Source organism: Cotesia glomerata, linkage group LG5 (genome assembly GCF_020080835.1).
Source record: "Cotesia glomerata isolate CgM1 linkage group LG5, MPM_Cglom_v2.3, whole genome shotgun sequence".
In the NCBI taxonomy this organism is placed as follows: domain Eukaryota; kingdom Metazoa; phylum Arthropoda; class Insecta; order Hymenoptera; family Braconidae; genus Cotesia; species Cotesia glomerata.
The window spans coordinates 12,963,823-12,982,067 of record NC_058162.1 but is presented as its reverse complement, the minus strand read 5'-3'; the positions used below and the strand labels follow the sequence as shown (position 1 = coordinate 12,982,067).

At 32.8% G+C, this 18,245-nt stretch overlaps 3 protein-coding genes across 3 annotated transcripts; all 3 read left to right on the top strand.

Annotated features, from left to right (window-relative positions):
• The first annotated feature begins 590 nt into the window (after positions 1-590).
• LOC123266000 lies at positions 591-2,344 on the top strand. Its single transcript, XM_044730027.1, has 2 exons — positions 591-1,500; positions 1,620-2,344. The coding sequence occupies exons 1-2, from the start codon at positions 591-593 to the stop codon at positions 2,342-2,344; spliced, it is 1,635 nt and encodes a 544-aa protein (XP_044585962.1).
• Positions 2,345-3,006: 662 nt separating this feature from the next.
• On the top strand, positions 3,007-3,556 carry LOC123265223. Its single transcript, XM_044728880.1, has 2 exons — positions 3,007-3,250; positions 3,407-3,556. The coding sequence occupies exons 1-2, from the start codon at positions 3,025-3,027 to the stop codon at positions 3,481-3,483; spliced, it is 303 nt and encodes a 100-aa protein (XP_044584815.1). The 5' UTR covers positions 3,007-3,024; the 3' UTR covers positions 3,484-3,556.
• Positions 3,557-16,112: 12,556 nt separating this feature from the next.
• Positions 16,113-17,523, top strand: LOC123265999. Its single transcript, XM_044730026.1, has 3 exons — positions 16,113-16,569; positions 16,649-16,765; positions 16,852-17,523. The coding sequence occupies exons 1-3, from the start codon at positions 16,113-16,115 to the stop codon at positions 17,505-17,507; spliced, it is 1,230 nt and encodes a 409-aa protein (XP_044585961.1). The 3' UTR covers positions 17,508-17,523.
• The last annotated feature ends 722 nt before the right edge of the window (positions 17,524-18,245 follow it).

Here is an 18,245-nt window from a genome sequence, read left to right as displayed (position 1 = left end):
CCAGAGACGCCTAAGACAAAAAGAGCTATTTTGTCTGAAATCGCTAAACTGTATGACCCGCTAGGACTTCTCGCACCAATAGTCGTCAAAGCCAAGATCTTTATGCAAGATCTGTGGCTAGATAGAGTGTCATGGGATGAACAATTGTCACCATCACTCATTCACAAATGGACTGGATACCGCGAGGATCTTCGAAACATCGAATCCATCCGCATTCCACGCTGGAATAATATAGCACCTGGAGCAACTATGGAATTGCACGGGTTCTCAGACGCTTCGCAAAACGCTATGGCTGCCGCTGTTTATTCGAGAGTCACTGACGCTGATGGGAACAAAAAGGTCTCACTTTTGTGTTCAAAAACGCCAAGTAGCACCGCTGAAGACCATGACAATCCCACGCTTGGAATTATCTGCCACATGGTTGCTCACACAACTGATACTTCATGTCAAAGAAGTTCAGTCGCTTGAAAATGTCAGGATCAATCTCTGGACTGACTCCGCCGTGACTCTTGCATGGATTAAAAGTCCAGCAATCCGCTGGAAGACATTCGTCCGCAATAGAGTGGGAAAAATCCAAGAAACGCTTCGAGATGTCTCCTGGAAATTTATTGCAGGAAAACAGAACCCATGACTGCGCTTCAAGAGGTATACCTACGCTAAAACTGAAACAACACGCTCTCTGGTGGCATGGACCAACTTGGCTTCATGAACCAGAATCCTCTTGGCCCACTCTGGAGCCTCCAACCCACAACGCAACGCATCGAGAAGAACGCCAAGGTCTGACACTAGTAACTTGGAAAGCAGAAAATTGCCTGCTCCAACAATTACTGTCACATTACACGCAGCTGTTTCCATTGCTACGGAAACTCAGCATCTGGCATCGTACCATCGACCGCTTCAAAAGAGTTCCACAATCTTCACTGGCCTACCCGCTTACTCCATCAGACCTGGAGCGCGCTAAATTGACCTTGATAAAGTTCACTCAAGGACAATACTTCGCTAGAGAGATTCACACGCTACAAGATGGTGATGGTCTGCCTAAAAATAACAGCATCACTAAGCTGACTCCGTTCATTGACCATCAGGGGGTCCTGAGAGTCGGTGGCCGCTTGAAAAACGCATTGCTGGACCCAGAAGAGAGGCATCCAGTGATTCTACCGCGACAATCACCGCTTACATCAATTTTGATTGATGATTCGCACCGCAAAATGCTTCACGGAGGTACTCAGCTTATGCTCGCTGACTTACGCAAGAGTGTCTGGATCATTGGAGGCCGTGTCCCAGTCAGATCATTTATTTTACGCTGCGTTATCTGCACGAGACATCGTGGAGAACGCGCTCAACAGTTGATGGGTCAACTACCCGCCGCACGAGTACAGCCAACTCGAGCATTCTTGCATACAGGACTCGACTACGCTGGACCTATCACGCTGAAAACGTTTCAAGGACGTGGAGCAAAAACATACAAAGGCTGGATTGCAGTCTTTGTATGCATGTTCAGTTCAGCTGTACATTTAGAGCTAGTAACTGACTACACCGCTGCCGCTTTCATCGCCGCTTCACTAAGCGCCGAGGTATCTGCCACACGCTATATTCAGACTGTGGAACCAATTTTGTAGGAGCAGATAAAGAGCTGAAACGACTATTCGCTGCAGGATCCCGCACATTACGAGAATTATCAACCTTGATCGCTCAAGATGGCACGAACTGGAAATTCAATCCGCCTGGAGCTCCACATTTTGGAGGAAAATGGGAAGCCGCTGTGAAATCTATCAAATTTCACCTTCGAAGAACAATCGGAGACTCGCTGTTGACGCTTGAGCAATATTCAACGCTACTGGCTCAAATTAAAGCCATATTGAATTCCAGACCGCTCACACCGCTGAATGAAGATCCTGCTGACCTGGCTGTACTGACTCCAGGTCACTTGTTAATCGGACAGTCACTGACCGCTATCCCAGATCCATCGCTGACAGATTTACAACCTGCTCGGCTCTCGCACTGGGAACAAGTCCAGCAAATGGTTCAACATTTCTGGAAATGCTACTACCAGGACTGCATCCACCGCTACCAGGCCTTTTCAAAGTGGCATCATCGACGCAACCAGATCAAGGTGGGTTCAGTAGTACTGATCACCACTGAGGATCTCCCGCCAACCAAGTGGCCATTAGCCAAAGTAATTGCTGTCCATCCAGGTGAAGATGGACAAATCCGCGTGGTAACTGTTAAGACAGTTAACACAGAGCTGATACGTCCAATTACAAAGCTCTGTGTCCTGCCGCTAACGCATGAAGAAGATGATCTTGTCGACGCAGCCGCCAACCCGGGGGAGAATGTTCGGTGAACAAGGCCCAGTAGCGATTAACTCGCCCCTGGGGGACTCCCAATTTCACGAGCCGCACCTGTCGACCGCTAGTTCTCGCAAAAACTAACCGCCTATGAATGCTTAGCTTGACTGATCACGCCATGTCTCGGTGGTGTGATTGGCTGATCGCTCCGCTGAAATGCGCAATCAGCCTTCTTCCCCAAGTCGATGAGGAAGAAGACGCATTATTATTATTATCTTTCGTTTCCACGCTTTCGTTGCAACGAGTCGCCATTAATTCCGCTTTACTTTCGCTTATTGTTAATTAACCTCATTTCGCTATTTTTATAATTTAAATTGCTTAAATTAACCGCTAATAATTCGCTCTAATTTGTTACAGATAAATTGTGTTATTTGTGCATTTATTTCACCGCTTTTACAGTGCCGGCAGAGTGTTCACCCACGTGTCAACCGGTATCGCTTGTGCTAACCACGCTGTGTATTATAAATCCGCTTTTATTTAAACAATCCGCTATTTAACATATTAAATATAACTTGTATTTAGTGTAAATAAATTTATAGTGTTAATTTTGATAATTATTTACGCGTTTTAATTGAGATATCCAGACCTAAACCTGATCCCCGCTTTTCCGCTCTTTCAACATTTTTCAAACTTACTTTAAAAGAATAAATTGATAATTAGTTTTTCAATTTTATAGATGACGAACATCGGCAACAGTGTTTATTGTAGAAATGTAATTTATGATTCAGCAACAGGAGCTTCTAAGAAAGCAACACATATAGCAAGGAGATTGATAGAAGGGGTTTTTACCCATGAGTCTCTTATAAAGTGCACCTTAACGGGACAGGCTCCTCGTGGTAAAGACACAAAATCAGATTTTGCAATTAGACCGCTTAATAAGCGGGGCAAAGATGTTATTCTTGGTGAGTGATTCTTATCTATTAATTAGATTTTCTGCATGCACGCAAAGAAGAAAAAGACTTCTGTAAATTTTATAGAACTGTCAAATTTATAGATTATCTGTAGATTTTAAAGGATCTTTTCTCTGTGCGTACATATGTTAATTTTTTGATTTGCAGATTTTGCTATTCGCTATGCAGCCACAAAAAACTGGCCAAAACAAGATTCTACTGTCATTTTTAAGTATAATTTTTAATTATAATTAGTTTTATAAATACTTTCCTTCGACGTATAATTAGTTTAGATTATATTTAATACTTTATTTAATTTAAAACACTTAAAAATCATTAATGATTTAAAATTATAAAGATTAATCATCTTATATCATTTTCAATCTTGGACAAAATTCAGTGAACTCTTTTTTTTTAATATTTTTTTAAATATTTAGATTCAAGTTTAAAGAACAATCCGAAGATTAGCAGTAAAAATAAAAATGATTTTATAAAAAAAAATAATGATATAAAAAAAAGTACAATAAGAAAGTGATATTACTATTTAAATATCTTATTTTTATTCATATTTTCTAATTATTAATTTAAAAGAGTTAAGGTGTAAGAATTCAAAGGTAAGCAATACTTAATCAGCATTATTTGATAAGAAGTAAGAATAGAAGAAGTAATATATCAAAATGCTAAATAAATATATCAAAATTTCTATTTGTGTTCAGAAAAATATATATATATTAAAAAAACTTCATGTATGTTACCATATATTACGATATGTTGATAAATAATATTATACGATAATAAAACAATGTTATTACTAAAAATTTCATAAACACTGTTTTATAATTTTTATGACAATTTAATTATCATATTTTATAATATTGTTATGTCCGAATTAATTATAATTAAATAATTATTGGTAGTGTGGGCCTTGAGGAGGCTCGGACACGTTTTTAGATAGATTTTCTCTTGTAGGCAAGCTACAAGAGTTTTATTTTTGTTGTGGATTTCGAACGCCTCCCGGTAACCAGGAATTCCAACGGCGAATTGAAAGGGAAGTCGATATCAAATACTGAACTCACAGTTGTCCTTTATGATTTTTCCAGTTGATTCGAATTGAATTGGTCGATCGGTTGATCCTGGGTTGGATTCTCCTCTTTCTCTCGTGATGTAGATCAGTGTACTCGAAGAGGTTCAGGATCTTAATTTAGAATAAAGTGAAACAAGAAGTTCTGGTCTTTATGATTTATTCAATTATTCGCCCTATGGGCGAGACGCACTCAATGTACACTAATTCACTTATGAACTATCACTTATTTCTATGTTTTGACAGATAGAATGTTTATTAAAATTGAGTTCGTAAACAGAGTAACGACTCTGACAGACACTAAGATCCGCCGTTAACAGATAATAGGACGAAAGGTTATAATTTTGATATCACTACGGCCACGGGGCCCTCGATTCTGCTCGAAAAGCACACTGTCGTGGTTCGTAGAAGATGAGATTAAAGGTTGAGATGAATTTAGATTTTGTATACGCGACCGAGTGCTGTATACTGCCTTATACGTAACGCGGTATAAGGACCCACACGGGTTCTACGAAGATACCTTCCTTCGTATTCTTTAATAAAAGAGTGAACATTTGATCCGTGGTGTTTGGTGGTTTTTATACACCCGGATCGTGATTTTCGGAAGGGAGTTGAATTTTGTTATTGGTCTAAAATTGCAATTTGACAGAACGTGGACAGTGTGCTCATTTCTTCATCGAGGTGTTGTCCGAGTGATTGCCGAAACTAATAAAGTGCAAGCGTTGTACTTTTCGTTGTAATAAAGTGCAAGCGTTGTACTTTTCATCGAAGGGGAGAGACCCTGTTTGTTATATGAGGCAACGCCGGATATAACAATATTTACAGGAGAAATGTCGGGCACGAGCATCCCGGGGAAAAATGATCAGATATGAACAGGCATGAGTCTTCAGGTCTGATCAGATATGAAAAATGACCGGGTCTGATCAGATCTGGCCAGGCCTGTTCAGGTCTGATCAGATCTGTTCATGTTCACAAGCATGTTCTGGTCAGACCCGGTCATTTTTCATATCTGATCAGACCTGAAGACTCATGCCTGATCATATCTGATCAGATCTGATCATTTTTTCCTGGGGAGTACCTACTAGACTTACTTAAAGAGTAGAGTTTGTAATAACTACAAGTAATAAAAATTGTATACATGATCGATTCGTAATGAACAAAATTTTTTATTAAATTTATAAATCATTAACATATATATTAGGGTGTGCCAAAATGTAACTCCCGTGGAGAACCTTTTAAAATTGGAATTTTTAGTTCCGCTTTTAACAAGGGCTGCGTTTGGGCATTTTCTGAAATATTTTGGTGTGAGAAAATGTATTTGATTTTCATAAAATTTTTTAACAGAAGCTTAGTTTAGGTATTTTCGGTGAAAATTCAAAATTTGGCCGGAAATGCCTAATTAAATCTGCTGTTAACAATCCTATAAATAATCGAATGAATTCTCTCAACTTGAAATATTTCAGGAAATGCCCAAACACAGCTGCTGTTAAAAGTGGAACTTAAAATTCCAATTTTAAAAGGTTCTCCACAGAACTTACATTTTGGCACACCCTAATATATATATTAGGGGGTGCCGAAAAAATCGGATATTTTTTTTTTTCACTTTCCGCTCAAAATATCGTAGAAGATGTCGAAACAAAAGGCCTGCCCAAAAGAGTTCTTAATTTTAATTTTAAGAGGTCCTCCATCGATTCTGAAGTTTTTCCCATTTAAATAACACGGGAAAATTTTTTTTTTTTTCATTTTTACTGCCGCAACGTCTGAAGATTTCATTTTTTCATAAAATAAACTATTAGACCTCATTTGAGATTAAATTTTGAACAAAAAATTTTATTGGGTCATATTGCTACCATCGAAGCCTGACTTTTTATAAAGCTTTACAGTATCAATTTTCCCCAAATTTCGTGTTTTTCGTAATTTTTAGCTAAACTATCCAAAATAGAACAAAAAGTCGAATCACAATTTTGTAGTTCATTTGACGCACTACAAAAAATATTTGGATAAATTTTTTGTATCATCAATATTTTCAAAGTTACAGACCAAGAAAATCCTAGTTTTCTAATGTTTAGCTTTGTTCAAGTGAACCATCGATAAAAATACAAAAAACTTGGTTCTTATTTTTTAGTACATCAAATTTGCTACAAAATTGTATAAAAAAGATTCGTTGTCTCCGCAATAGATCAGAGTAACAAGCCTGATAAATCATATTTTCATAATTTTTCATCTATATTTTCTAAATTATTGACGATAAATAACAAATTTCAATTAAATATTCAAAGTATATTTAATTCTCTAAAAAGATAGCTCGGATTAATTTCTTACATTATAACTTGCTTAATAAGTCAACAAATATTATTGTTATTTATTTCATTTTTGTTCTATTGAGGTTATTTAACCAACCCTCAAGACAACCGTGATTAAGTAAACATATTGAAAATGATTTGACACATTCTATTCCCACAAGATATATTATTAAAAATAAGAAAATTGAATGATTAACAAGTATTCGATATAATCAAACATCAAATTCTTTCTAGTACTTTGTAATCCTTTTTTGTTTCAAACGATCTTCTATTTTTCGAACTGAAAAACATGCTAAATTCTATATTAAGTTAGAAAAGCGTTTTAATGTTCCAATAATAAAATTTTTGAAGGCTTTTAATCATAATTTACAGCAGAAAGTTTTAGGGATAGTCTGCAGGATCAACTGAATTTTCGGATAAATGGTTAAGGATTAAATACACAGTATAAAAAACAAATTCGAGGAGCAACTAGTTTCAACAGAATGCATAAGAATAAGAAAAGGTATTTTTGAAAAATTGAGCCCTTATTAAAGTTATTTACTACAAGTAAATAATTGTTATTTATAAAACTATATTTAGATTCACACTAATAAATCGGATAATGCCGGCATAAAGTACAAGTTTTCTATATCAAAACAATATCTATTATATTTCCAGACATTTAAACGTATTTGGTTTGTAACTCAGTAATGTAGTAACTCTTAGTAACGTTAAGAAATTTTTTCATATGCTCTTCAACAACTTGCAATAAATATTGCCTTTGTTCTTTACTCCTGGTCAAACAGTTGTTGTTCTCCTGAATTAATGCTAGGCCTCGTTCAGCGAGATCAATAATCACTTGTAAGTCAGACAACACTGATTTACAGTGTAAATAATTTTGATAAAATGCTCAGAGATCTGGATCCTTGTCCATGAATTGATGCGGTAATTCATACTGTTGAAATAAAAGCAATGATTGCTTGCTAGCAAAATCACAGAGGTTTTTCGATAATAACAAGCTTATATCTTTGGCAATAAACTTTTTCGAGTTCGCAGCATTACTGTTTCGCACTTTCATTGCAGCTACGGTTTGCCTTTTAATTTGTAAGAGTACACGGTTATCAAATAACGCTAAACCAACTAACTCTTCGGATAAGTACCATAAATATCTTAATAATGTCGAGCTTGCTGCGTCAGCAATTTTTTTATGAACAGAACGGTATTGATATAAATTTTTAACCATATTCAAATCTCAATTAGGTGACTTTATCGCAGAAGGTGCTTAAAACCATGAAATGACATAAAATTCGACGAGGAATAAGCAGACATATCTTAGTCCATTTACCTCAGTGGAATTCATTTGAAACTGTTTTCGAAACATAGACAGTTTCAAAGCGTACAGAGATTTGACATTTATCTAGCATGGTGGTTGGTCCCTGGAGCTTTAATGCTTATTCCATTTTTCGGAGAACCGTCTAAAAATATCAACACCAATTCTAAAAACTCTTTATAAATAATGACATCGCTTGGTGAAATGATCCACATATTTTTTCGGGAACAGGTGAATGTTGTTCACTAATTCATTAACCTGTATTTGTCGCACATGTGTCAAAGCACATAGCTTTAATCCGATCTGAAGTATTCCACTCATTTATGGTTTCCTTGATGGCGATTGCATGGTTTAAACCAGTCCCACGGTCAAGATTTGATACTCCCAATAATTGCTGAGTATTGACACCCGATAAGATTATTGGAAGTCTTTCGACTTTATCCCGGCCAGTAATATCAGGCAGCAACTTTCCATCCCAGTGGATGACAACGCATTGAGCAACTCGTAGATCAGTTTTCAAATCTTCAGCAATCTTTTTTCTTATCTCGATCCGATTTCGATGGATCGTACGGTGGCTTACAGAAACATCATTTAAATTGATTCCTAAAGCTGATGCAAATGCGCAAAAAAGATGCGTGGCTTGTCTACTACTCACATTCGCTCTATCCATTGCCGAAACTACTTCTGGTGTCATAAGTTTTAATTTTTTTAGTTTTGGTTCAACAGGTAGCTCATCGAAAAAATCAGATGTAGTAGAATGATTTGATTGAATTGATATAGTAGAAGTGGTAGAATGTTATGAAAGAGGTAACAAAGAGACTATAAATAGAAATTATAGAAAAATAATCATTAAAAAAAAAAAGAAAAAAATTGAATGTTATTAGCTCATAAAAAAGATCTTTTGAATTGCGAGAACTTCATAAACATTAAACTCACACTCATTTAAAAATTTTAACAACTTTATCGTCTCCTGTAAATGAAGATAGAATATTACTTTTATCTTAAATAGCCGAAAACTCACATATTTGGTTTCTACTGTAATTTCTCGTATATTTTCAGTAATGTACAGTATTTTATAAAGCTTTAGTAAAGTGTGAGCGAATTACCTATCAAGTAAGTGAATAATATAAAAATTATGACGTTAGTATAGACTATTCACAGTACATTTACTCAGTAAAAAATTTTTTGTCATTGCGTAAAGTATAAAAATTTTTGTGTAGAATATTACACTCTAGAGTGTAGAATTTCACATTCTCATGTGTTGATTTAACACACTAGAATGTTGAATTAATATTAGTTTGTATAAAAACAGTCAGTAAAACAAATATTTGTGTTAAATTAGACGAAAATTTTTTTACTGTGTAAAAATCATTCACAGAATAATAAATTAAAAATTAATTGTAAAGTTATTGCTGTGAGAAGAATTCTTTAAAATGGATTATTAAAAATAAAAGCAACGAGTAACCATTCGATTTTACCTGCTTCATCAACTTCATTAGTATTTACATTTGTCCCAGCACTTTCCATCGAAATAAAATTTGAATTGTCTTCCACACAAAAGGTCGATGTATTTTGTACATCTTCAATATTGGCTGAAATTTTTATCAATTGACTACGTTTGCAAATTTCCCGACTAGCAATCAAAACTTTTTTTGTGGTGAGCTTAATGTTGTCAAAACATTCTGCGGTGCAATATCGAACAGTTTGTCGAGAGAATTGATGAAAGTTTTTTCGGCCAATTGTTGTGCAGGAGATTTTTTGCGAGCTTTATGTACTTGAGTTTTTTTGCCAGTTTTTATGTAGTTTTTCAATTTTTCCAATTAAACGATGTGAATTGTTTCCTGGTAATGTGAACTTATTCCACACTTTGATAACCTCACACAGAACAAATCTAGCACTTTCGCGAATGAATAGTTTATTTGTTCGATGTTTATAGAAAAATAAACATAAAACATCACGATTCGTGGGTAATTTCAAATCGCTTAAAGTTTTTGACTCGAACCCAACCAAGTTAATGTAATTATTACTTATTTTACAAAACATTGATCATAAATAAACTGGTCTAATTGTTGATACGATAATGATTCATTAAAAAACCAACCTCAATTAAGGACCAATTATAATGAAAGACAATAGAGTCCTCTAACGGCCGATTTCATGCGGATAATTGATCGATTACGCAAAAAGTCAATAAATACTCAGAGGGCATTAGTTGAGAATTCAGTAGAAAATTTGAATTTGACTTTAAACTTCAGCCAGTAATGATAACTCTTTTTAACAGAAAGTGAAAAGTTCCATACAAAAGTTAATATTAATATGAACACGTAAATATGGAATACAAAATTTTTTTTATAATTTAATATGTCATAAAGATTAGTAAAAATGTAATAAGTTTTACAATGTAAAATTGTGAAAGGTTAGATATGGAAGGTTTTATTCCTGATTACTATGTGACTAAAGTAATTTGTTGAACAATTATGTTTCTTTGCAACAATGGTAATAAATAAATAAATAGATACGAAAAAAAAAATAACTTAAAATACAATAAAAACGCACAATAAAAATAAAAATACTATCATGAAAACGTTGAGGTATTTAAAAAAAAAACATAATTTGTCGGTAATACTCTCTTATGCGAAAAAAGAAACAAAAAGCATCAGAAAGGATTAGATTTTTTATTATATTAAACACTTGTTGATCATTCAATTTTCTTATTTTTAATAATATATCTTGTAGGAGTGAAATGTGTCAAATCATTTTCAATATGTTTACTTAATCAGGGTTGTCTTGAGAATTGGTTAAATAACCTCAATAGACCAAAAACGAAATAAATAACAATAATATTTGTTGACTTATTAAGCAAGTTATAATGTAAAAAATTAATCTAAGCTCACTTTTTAGAGAATTAAATATACTTTAAATTTTTAATTGAAATTTGTCATTTATCGTCAATAATTTGGAAAATATAGTTGAAAAATTATGGAAATATGACTTATCAGGCTTGTTACTCTGAGCTATTGCGGAGACAACGAATCTTTCTTATACAATTTTGTAGCAAATTTGATGTACTAAAAAATAAGAACCAAATATTTTTATCGATGGTTCACTTGAACAAAGCTAAAAATTAGAAAACTAGGATTTTTTTGGTCTGTAACTTTAAAAATATTGATGATACAAAAAATTTATCGGAATGTTTTTTGTAGTGCATCAATTGAACTACAAAATTGTGATTCGACTTTTTGTTCTATATTGGATAGTTTAGCTAAAAATTACGAAAAACACGAAATTTGGGGAAAATTGATACTGTAAAGCTTTATAAAAAGTCAGGCTTCAATGGTAGCAATATGACCCAATGAAATTTTTTGTTCAAAATTTAATCTCAAATGAGGTCTAATAGTTTATTTTATGAAAAAATGGAATCTTCAGACGTTGCGGCAGTAAAAATGAAAAAAAAAAAATTTTCCTGTGTTATTTAAATGGGAAAAACTTCAGAATCGATGGAGGACCTCTCAAAATTAAAATTAAGAACTCTCTTGGGCAGGCCTTTCGTTTCGACATCTTCTACGATATTTTGAGCGGAAAGTGAAAAAAAAAATATCCGATTTTTTTGGCACACCCTAATATATATATATATATATATATATATATATATATATATATATATATATATATATATATATATATATATATATATATATATATATATGCATACATAAAATCGCAAAAATGATCCTAAGAAATTTTTTAAGTTTTCCGTTGCTTTAAAATTTATCATTACTTCAAAATTACGGAAATAATAGCAGTAGAATCAGAATTAAAAGCTCAAATTTTGATGGAATTATTTGTTTAGTATATGAAACTATATATTGCTGGAGGGCCTGGGTTACAATTTTTAAACTTGACGAAACTATGAATTTTTGTGAAATTTAATTTTTTCATAAGTTAATACAGGTCCTATTATTTCATCCGCAAAATACTATGGATTGAAAGATCATTAATCATTGGAATAACAGACTCTTAGATAAACAGAAAGAATGTTTTATAGTAGTTACAAAATACCCACTGGAGTAATAAAAATTATATATGACTAAGGTAAAAGATTCAGTTATTGGCACTGGCCTAGTTATTGACACTTGCAATTTTATTTTAACTGAAAAAAACAAATTAATTATGATAAATTAATAAATATAATTTTTGAATTATAAATTTTAAGATAATTGGTGTTTTGAGAATATTTTATTTTTTCAATTAGAATAAAATTGCAAGTGTCAAACAACTTGGCCAGTGTCAATAACTGGGTCTTTCACCTTATATATGATTTCCGTATAGTGTTACACTGATAGAAGAATTCATTTATATTTAATAAGCTTTATTAACTGTTAATAAATGATTTTTTAGCATCATAGGATTTAATAAATATTTATTTACAATTAATAAATTATTTATTTAATACGATTTATTAAATGTTAATAAATATTTGTTAACAGTTATTGATAAGTAATTTATTAAGTACAATTTATTAACTGTTAATAAATATTCATTAACGATTAATGAATATCTGTTAACTGTTAACAAATATTTATTTAAAATCAAAAGTAAAAATAGCAATTTTCATATAAGTTACAGTCATGGGTTTACCCGAAAAAACTTAAAGCAAAATTAGCCATAATTTTTCATAGAAATATACCGGTATCTTTACAGCAACTTATTGTAGAGCAAACTTTTCGGATTTCTTTTCCTCTAAAAACGGCACTAGCTTTTTGTCCCTTACTGTAAAACTTTACAGCATGTTACCGACAATACTCGGAACAGCAAGCCTTGTAAACTTTCCGTTAATTTTACTATGATCACTAGGGCCAGGAAGTTGGCGTTTTTTATTCATTCAAATTTCAGGTTAAACATATTAATGCTCATTTAATCAACTGCGAAAGTCTTGGCCTTAATAATCACGGATATTCCAAGTCTTGAAGAGAAAGTGTGGCTATCAGGGTATTTTTTTGTATTTCTTATCTTTTTGTAAAGAATGAAACTAATTGAAATGAGTCTTAATTTTTTTTTGCAAAGGGCAAATGTTAATGATATGAGTCTTATGAATGTGGACTTGGCGCAACTTTTTAAGGTTCCAGACCAATTGATCCGCAGACAATTGAACCGCCCGACAATTGAACTGCGCGACAATTGATCCGCACGACGATTGATCCGAGGACAATACGTCTAACGATAATTCATCCGCACGACAATTGATCCGATGACAATTTAAATACACGACAATTGATCTGCGGATAATCATAGTTGTTGTGTGTGTTTATTCGATCCGATTAATAAAAATATACACAATAAAATTATTTACATAATTTCAAAATTTATTCGATAAACTAAAAACATATGAATATAATGATATTATTTTTTTTATATGACACAAAATTAACATAAATTTAATATAAATATCCATTATTCATTAATATTACATTATAACGATTATTAATATCTACTTAAAATTTAGCACTGTGGCTACCTGTTCGGTGAGCAAGGCCCAGTAGCGATTAACTCGCTCCTGGGAGACTCCCAAATTCAAGAGACGCACCTGTCCACCGCTAGTTCCCGCAAAAATCGAACCACCAATGGAAAATCAGCCTCTCGATCACGCCATGAATCGACCGCTTTATTGGCTGATCGCTCCCACTAGACATGCGCAATAGCCTTCTTCCCCAACTCAACGAGGAAGAAGACGAACTATTGTTATTATCTTTCGCTTCTACGTTTTCGCTGCATCAAGTCGCCATTAGTATTTCTTTACTTTCGCTTTTCGTTAATAAACCGCATTTCGCTTATTTAATAATTTAATTTGTTTAAATTAACCGCTAATAATTCGCTTTAGTTTGTTTCAGATAAGTTATGTTATTTGTGCATTTATTTCACCGCTTTTTCAGTGCCGGCAAAGTGTTCAACCACGTATCAACCGGCTTCGCTTTTGCAAACCACGCTGTAATTTATAAATCCGCTTTTATCTTAACAATCCGCTATTAAACATATTAAATATTGAGTGTATTTAATGTAAATAAATTCCTAGTGTTATTTTTGATAATAATTTACGCGTTTTAATTGAGATATCCAGACCTAAACCTGATCCCCGCTTTTCCGCTCTTTAAGTAATTATTCACTACCGACTTCAGAAATTTTAATTTATCGTTTTTATCATAGTGTTCGATAACATATTTGATTCGTTCATCTTTATCAATATATTCTTTTCTCCGTTTATTACATACATTTACACCAGTATCAATTTTTCATATATTTGTCTCTGTTAAAACCTGAATATCCTTAATTACATCCATGAAATCACTAAAAACAGCATGAAATGTTCCAAATCTTTTATTTAATGAGCTATGCCATCCTTCGACAACATTATTACTTCTTAATACCCATGGACAATCGTTTGATAGCAGTTCCATAGTTCTAATTCAAATAACGGCTTTTTCCTGCTACTACCACTACGTTTTCGTTCTCCGATCCAAGTACGATCAAAGTATGCTATGAATTCATTCAATTCATCAACATGCTCATCAAAAAACGGCGATGCCAACAGCTTCTCGTAAGCCGGTACTACATCTTCCACAGGAACGTACGCAAGTGCCATAATCATTTTTATATTTTGCTGATATTTTAAATTTGTGTTATAATTAACTTGCAAACCACATTGCTGTACATGTCGATAAACACATTGTGTGAAATGAAACAAACAGCCCGTTATTAAATATCGTGGAAATAAATTTGAGAAAGTGACAATAAATGCACGTTTATAATCTACTATAATTCTTTTCGGATTCAAATTCGGTTGAGCATCCTTGATAACTTTTAACATAGAACTATATATTTTTTCAGATTTATTTAGAGCCATAATATATACTAGTGGTAATAACTTTTGATTATACATGACATGGATAGAATTAAGGCTAGGAAAGCTTGCTTCTTATATTTAATACGACTCCTAGTGACATCATTCTTATTGACACTTTTCTTCGTGAGCAAATAACCTTTGTGTATTAATATTAACCCACCACGTTCTGATTTAGAGAATTTTAACGGCATTTTTTATTATTATTTGTTAAATTATAATTATCAACGTTTATTACTGCTATTGAAGATTGTTGAGCTTTGTATAACACAAGTATTATTTATAAACATGATTAACATGTTATTACTGTTAATTACTATATTTATTTTGATTTTATTTTTATGTATCTAACACTCTGTACATCATACTAATTATAAATGTATATTTGATGATAGTTCTGAGGGAGCCTAGGCTCCAGAATCCAATAAAATTATTATCTATCTATCAAATATTTATAATTATCACAAAAACTATGATTCGTTTCAACTTCTACGTAAAAAATTCAATTTATTAATTATTTTAGATAATACTATTTTTGGGAATAAAAGCGACGATCCTACTCGTCTGAAATAAAATAATCAACTGAAAATTTGTTAATGACTATTGATTAGGGTGTCCGTTATTTCCCAAATTGGATTTTGTTCTGCGAACGCCCCTCAAATTTTTAGGTTATGACCTAAAAAAAAATATCCGACCCAAACCAGCCCTTAATATTCACATTAACCCATTCCTGAATCATAATACATTTCCCATTTAAATAACATGGGATTTTTGCACTTTTTGCAGTTAATTTTTTTCCACCGAAACAAATGTAGCTAAAAATACTTTGACAGCTGTTTTTTGTAGGAAATTTAACGCTCTTCAAAAAAGATCTGAATGCTTTTTGCGATAAAATTTACGGTTTAAAAGTTATTCAACGATAAAGTTGTATTCATAGTTAAATTCATCATGTTCCTGTTTTTTTATTTACTATCGCTTTTTGTTTGCAATATAATTATAAAGTAACTCTAATAGGCCGTATATAAACGTGATTCTACATAAATTTAAGTGTTTAAATAATTTTCTTTTTTAAAGTTTGTGAATTTAAGGCAATTAAACGAAAAAACTAAAAGCAATCACGTTTTAAATTTATTCGTTTTATAATCTAACGCCATCTGTGAGTAACGTGAGAGAACTTCATATCCTTTGAGTCTATAACCTCTCGGTGAAATGTTTGTTTGATAAACTTTATTAGTGTTAACTCATTCAGCAAAAATACTGTTTAATATAATTTTTCAAAAAAAAAAATGAATACTTCTGTGAGCTTGAGAAATCCAATGTTTCTTTTGAGAGAACCAACCGAAACAATCAGCGGCAATAAATTATCAACTAACAAACAAGTACTACAATTGTTATTTTATCAAACAAGAGAAGCAAAAAAAACACTTACAGCAAGTTATCAATTTGTTATTGGAGAAGTTACTAAATTTTGGTCTAGAGCTGGAATTAAAATACAAATTGTTTCAAGATGTGTAAAAAAAGTCGAAAAACTGTATGATAAGTATAGAAACTTACAAAAAAATCCAAATCCAACAGTAGAACGCGAGTTTTCTGAGTTTCTTGAAACATTATTTGACATCGCACACGGAAACGTTCAATATATAGCTGATAGTGAAGCGTTAAACTTTTTATTTGACCAAAAAACAGATAGAAAATATCATTTACGCGTGTGCAAAGAAATTGGTAATACTCGTCAGTTATTAGGTAAGTAAGAGTATTCAACGAGCATACTAATTCAGATGTAGTTTAAATATTGGATATTAAAATACTTTATTAATTTCAGAAAAACCGATATTCGAGCAAGATCATACCAATACGACTCAAACGTCAGATGAAAATATATCCGGAAACGATAATAATGTTAATTTGATAACCGATGATGAATATCGTTCAAATTCAGGTAGTTAATAAAAGTATTTGTTTAAAGTAAGAAATATTGTATGATTTGATAAACTTGGAATGATAATTTTCTTATTAACTCTTTAGATGTGACTTTACCATCAAGCTCTAAAAGTACTAGCGAGCCGCCTTTGAGTGGTGAGCAAGCTTTAAGTGCTAAGTCAACTACAACTACTTCGCACCAAAGCACGCTGTCAATGTTTGAAGTTCAAGGACGAAATTATGAAGCTAAAAATGAGAGAGGAACTATTAATATTTTTACTGAAGACGTTGTGGCTGCCTTAGATAGTTGCAATATTTCTTATAGAAATTCTGTTCGACTAATATCAGTTATATCAGAAGCCCTAGGAGTTAATACTAGTGCTTTAATTTTGAACAAAACGTCATTCAATGAATACCGATCGAAATTTAGAAAAGAAGCTGCTGAACGAATAAGACGAGAATTTGGCGAGATTGAAGTTGGTCCGGCGGTAGTGCATTGGGATGGAAAGTTGATACCTGATGGTTTTTCTTGCAAAAAGGTCGATCGAGTACCAATCATAGTTAGAAGTAATACCATAGAAAAAATATTAAGCGTACCAGCGTTACCAGATGGGAAAGGAATTACACAGGCACAAGCAATTTTCAATGTGGTTCAAGAATGGGGATTAACTGATAATATCAAAGCTGTTTGTTGTGATACAACTCCCTCAAATCTGGGAAGTCGAAGTGGAGCGGCGATTATTTTGGAGCAAATGTTATAAACGGAACTTTTGTACTTACCTTGCAGACATCACATTTACAAGCTAGTTTTGAATTGTGTTTTTATTACGAAAATACCAGGTACTGATGGGCCAAACGTTCCATTGTTTAAGAAGTTCCAGGAAAATTGGAGTACTCTCGATAAAACCAAATATAATAATTTCTTAGCAGGAAATAAAATTCCTCAGAAATTATTAAAGAAGGTTGGAGAAACAAATGCTAAAGTTCAAGAGTTTTTGTGCTCAATCTTACCTCGAGATGACTACAAAGAGCTCTTAGAATTATGTCAAATTTTCCTTGGCACAATGGATGTTGAAAAAGTCAAATTTTACAAACCAGGAGCCTTTCATCATGCTCGCTGGATGTCTAAGGCGATTTACACTCTAAAAATTTACACGTTTCGAGATATTTATGAACTAGATACACAATTGAGAAAAAATCTATTAGATATTTGTTTATTTATAGTGTTTATCTATGTGCCTTTTTGGTTTGCGGTGACTCGTGCAGCATTATCTCCAAATTTAGATTTGCAGTTTTTAAAAGTTGTTTATCAATACAGAACAATTGATAAAAAAGTTTTGGAAGCTGTTTTACATAAATTTAAAAATCACTTATGGTATTTAAATTCTGAAACAGCTGCACTTGCTTGTTACCGTATTGTGCCTTTTTATCATGGTTGTTGTGTGTGTTTATTCGAAATCTTCTACTTATTTAACAAGATTTGTATATGTGTTTATTTG

What these genes read in the sequence shown, in the direction of transcription:
- LOC123266000 (XM_044730027.1), top strand. Translation starts at nt 591, where the DNA reads ATGTCTCCTGGAAATTTATTGCAGGAAAACAGAACCCATGACTGCGCT. An exon ending in AGTCTTTGTATGCATGTTCA is followed by an intron (nt 1,501 to 1,619) that starts GTTCAGCTGTAC and finishes CCAATTTTGTAG; the next exon opens with GAGCAGATAAAGAGCTGAAA.
- LOC123265223 (XM_044728880.1), top strand. Translation starts at nt 3,025, where the DNA reads ATGACGAACATCGGCAACAGTGTTTATTGTAGAAATGTAATTTATGAT. An exon ending in GGGCAAAGATGTTATTCTTG is followed by an intron (nt 3,251 to 3,406) that starts GTGAGTGATTCT and finishes TTTGATTTGCAG; the next exon opens with ATTTTGCTATTCGCTATGCA.
- LOC123265999 (XM_044730026.1), top strand. Translation starts at nt 16,113, where the DNA reads ATGAATACTTCTGTGAGCTTGAGAAATCCAATGTTTCTTTTGAGAGAA. An exon ending in TAATACTCGTCAGTTATTAG is followed by an intron (nt 16,570 to 16,648) that starts GTAAGTAAGAGT and finishes TATTAATTTCAG; the next exon opens with AAAAACCGATATTCGAGCAA. An exon ending in TGAATATCGTTCAAATTCAG is followed by an intron (nt 16,766 to 16,851) that starts GTAGTTAATAAA and finishes TTAACTCTTTAG; the next exon opens with ATGTGACTTTACCATCAAGC.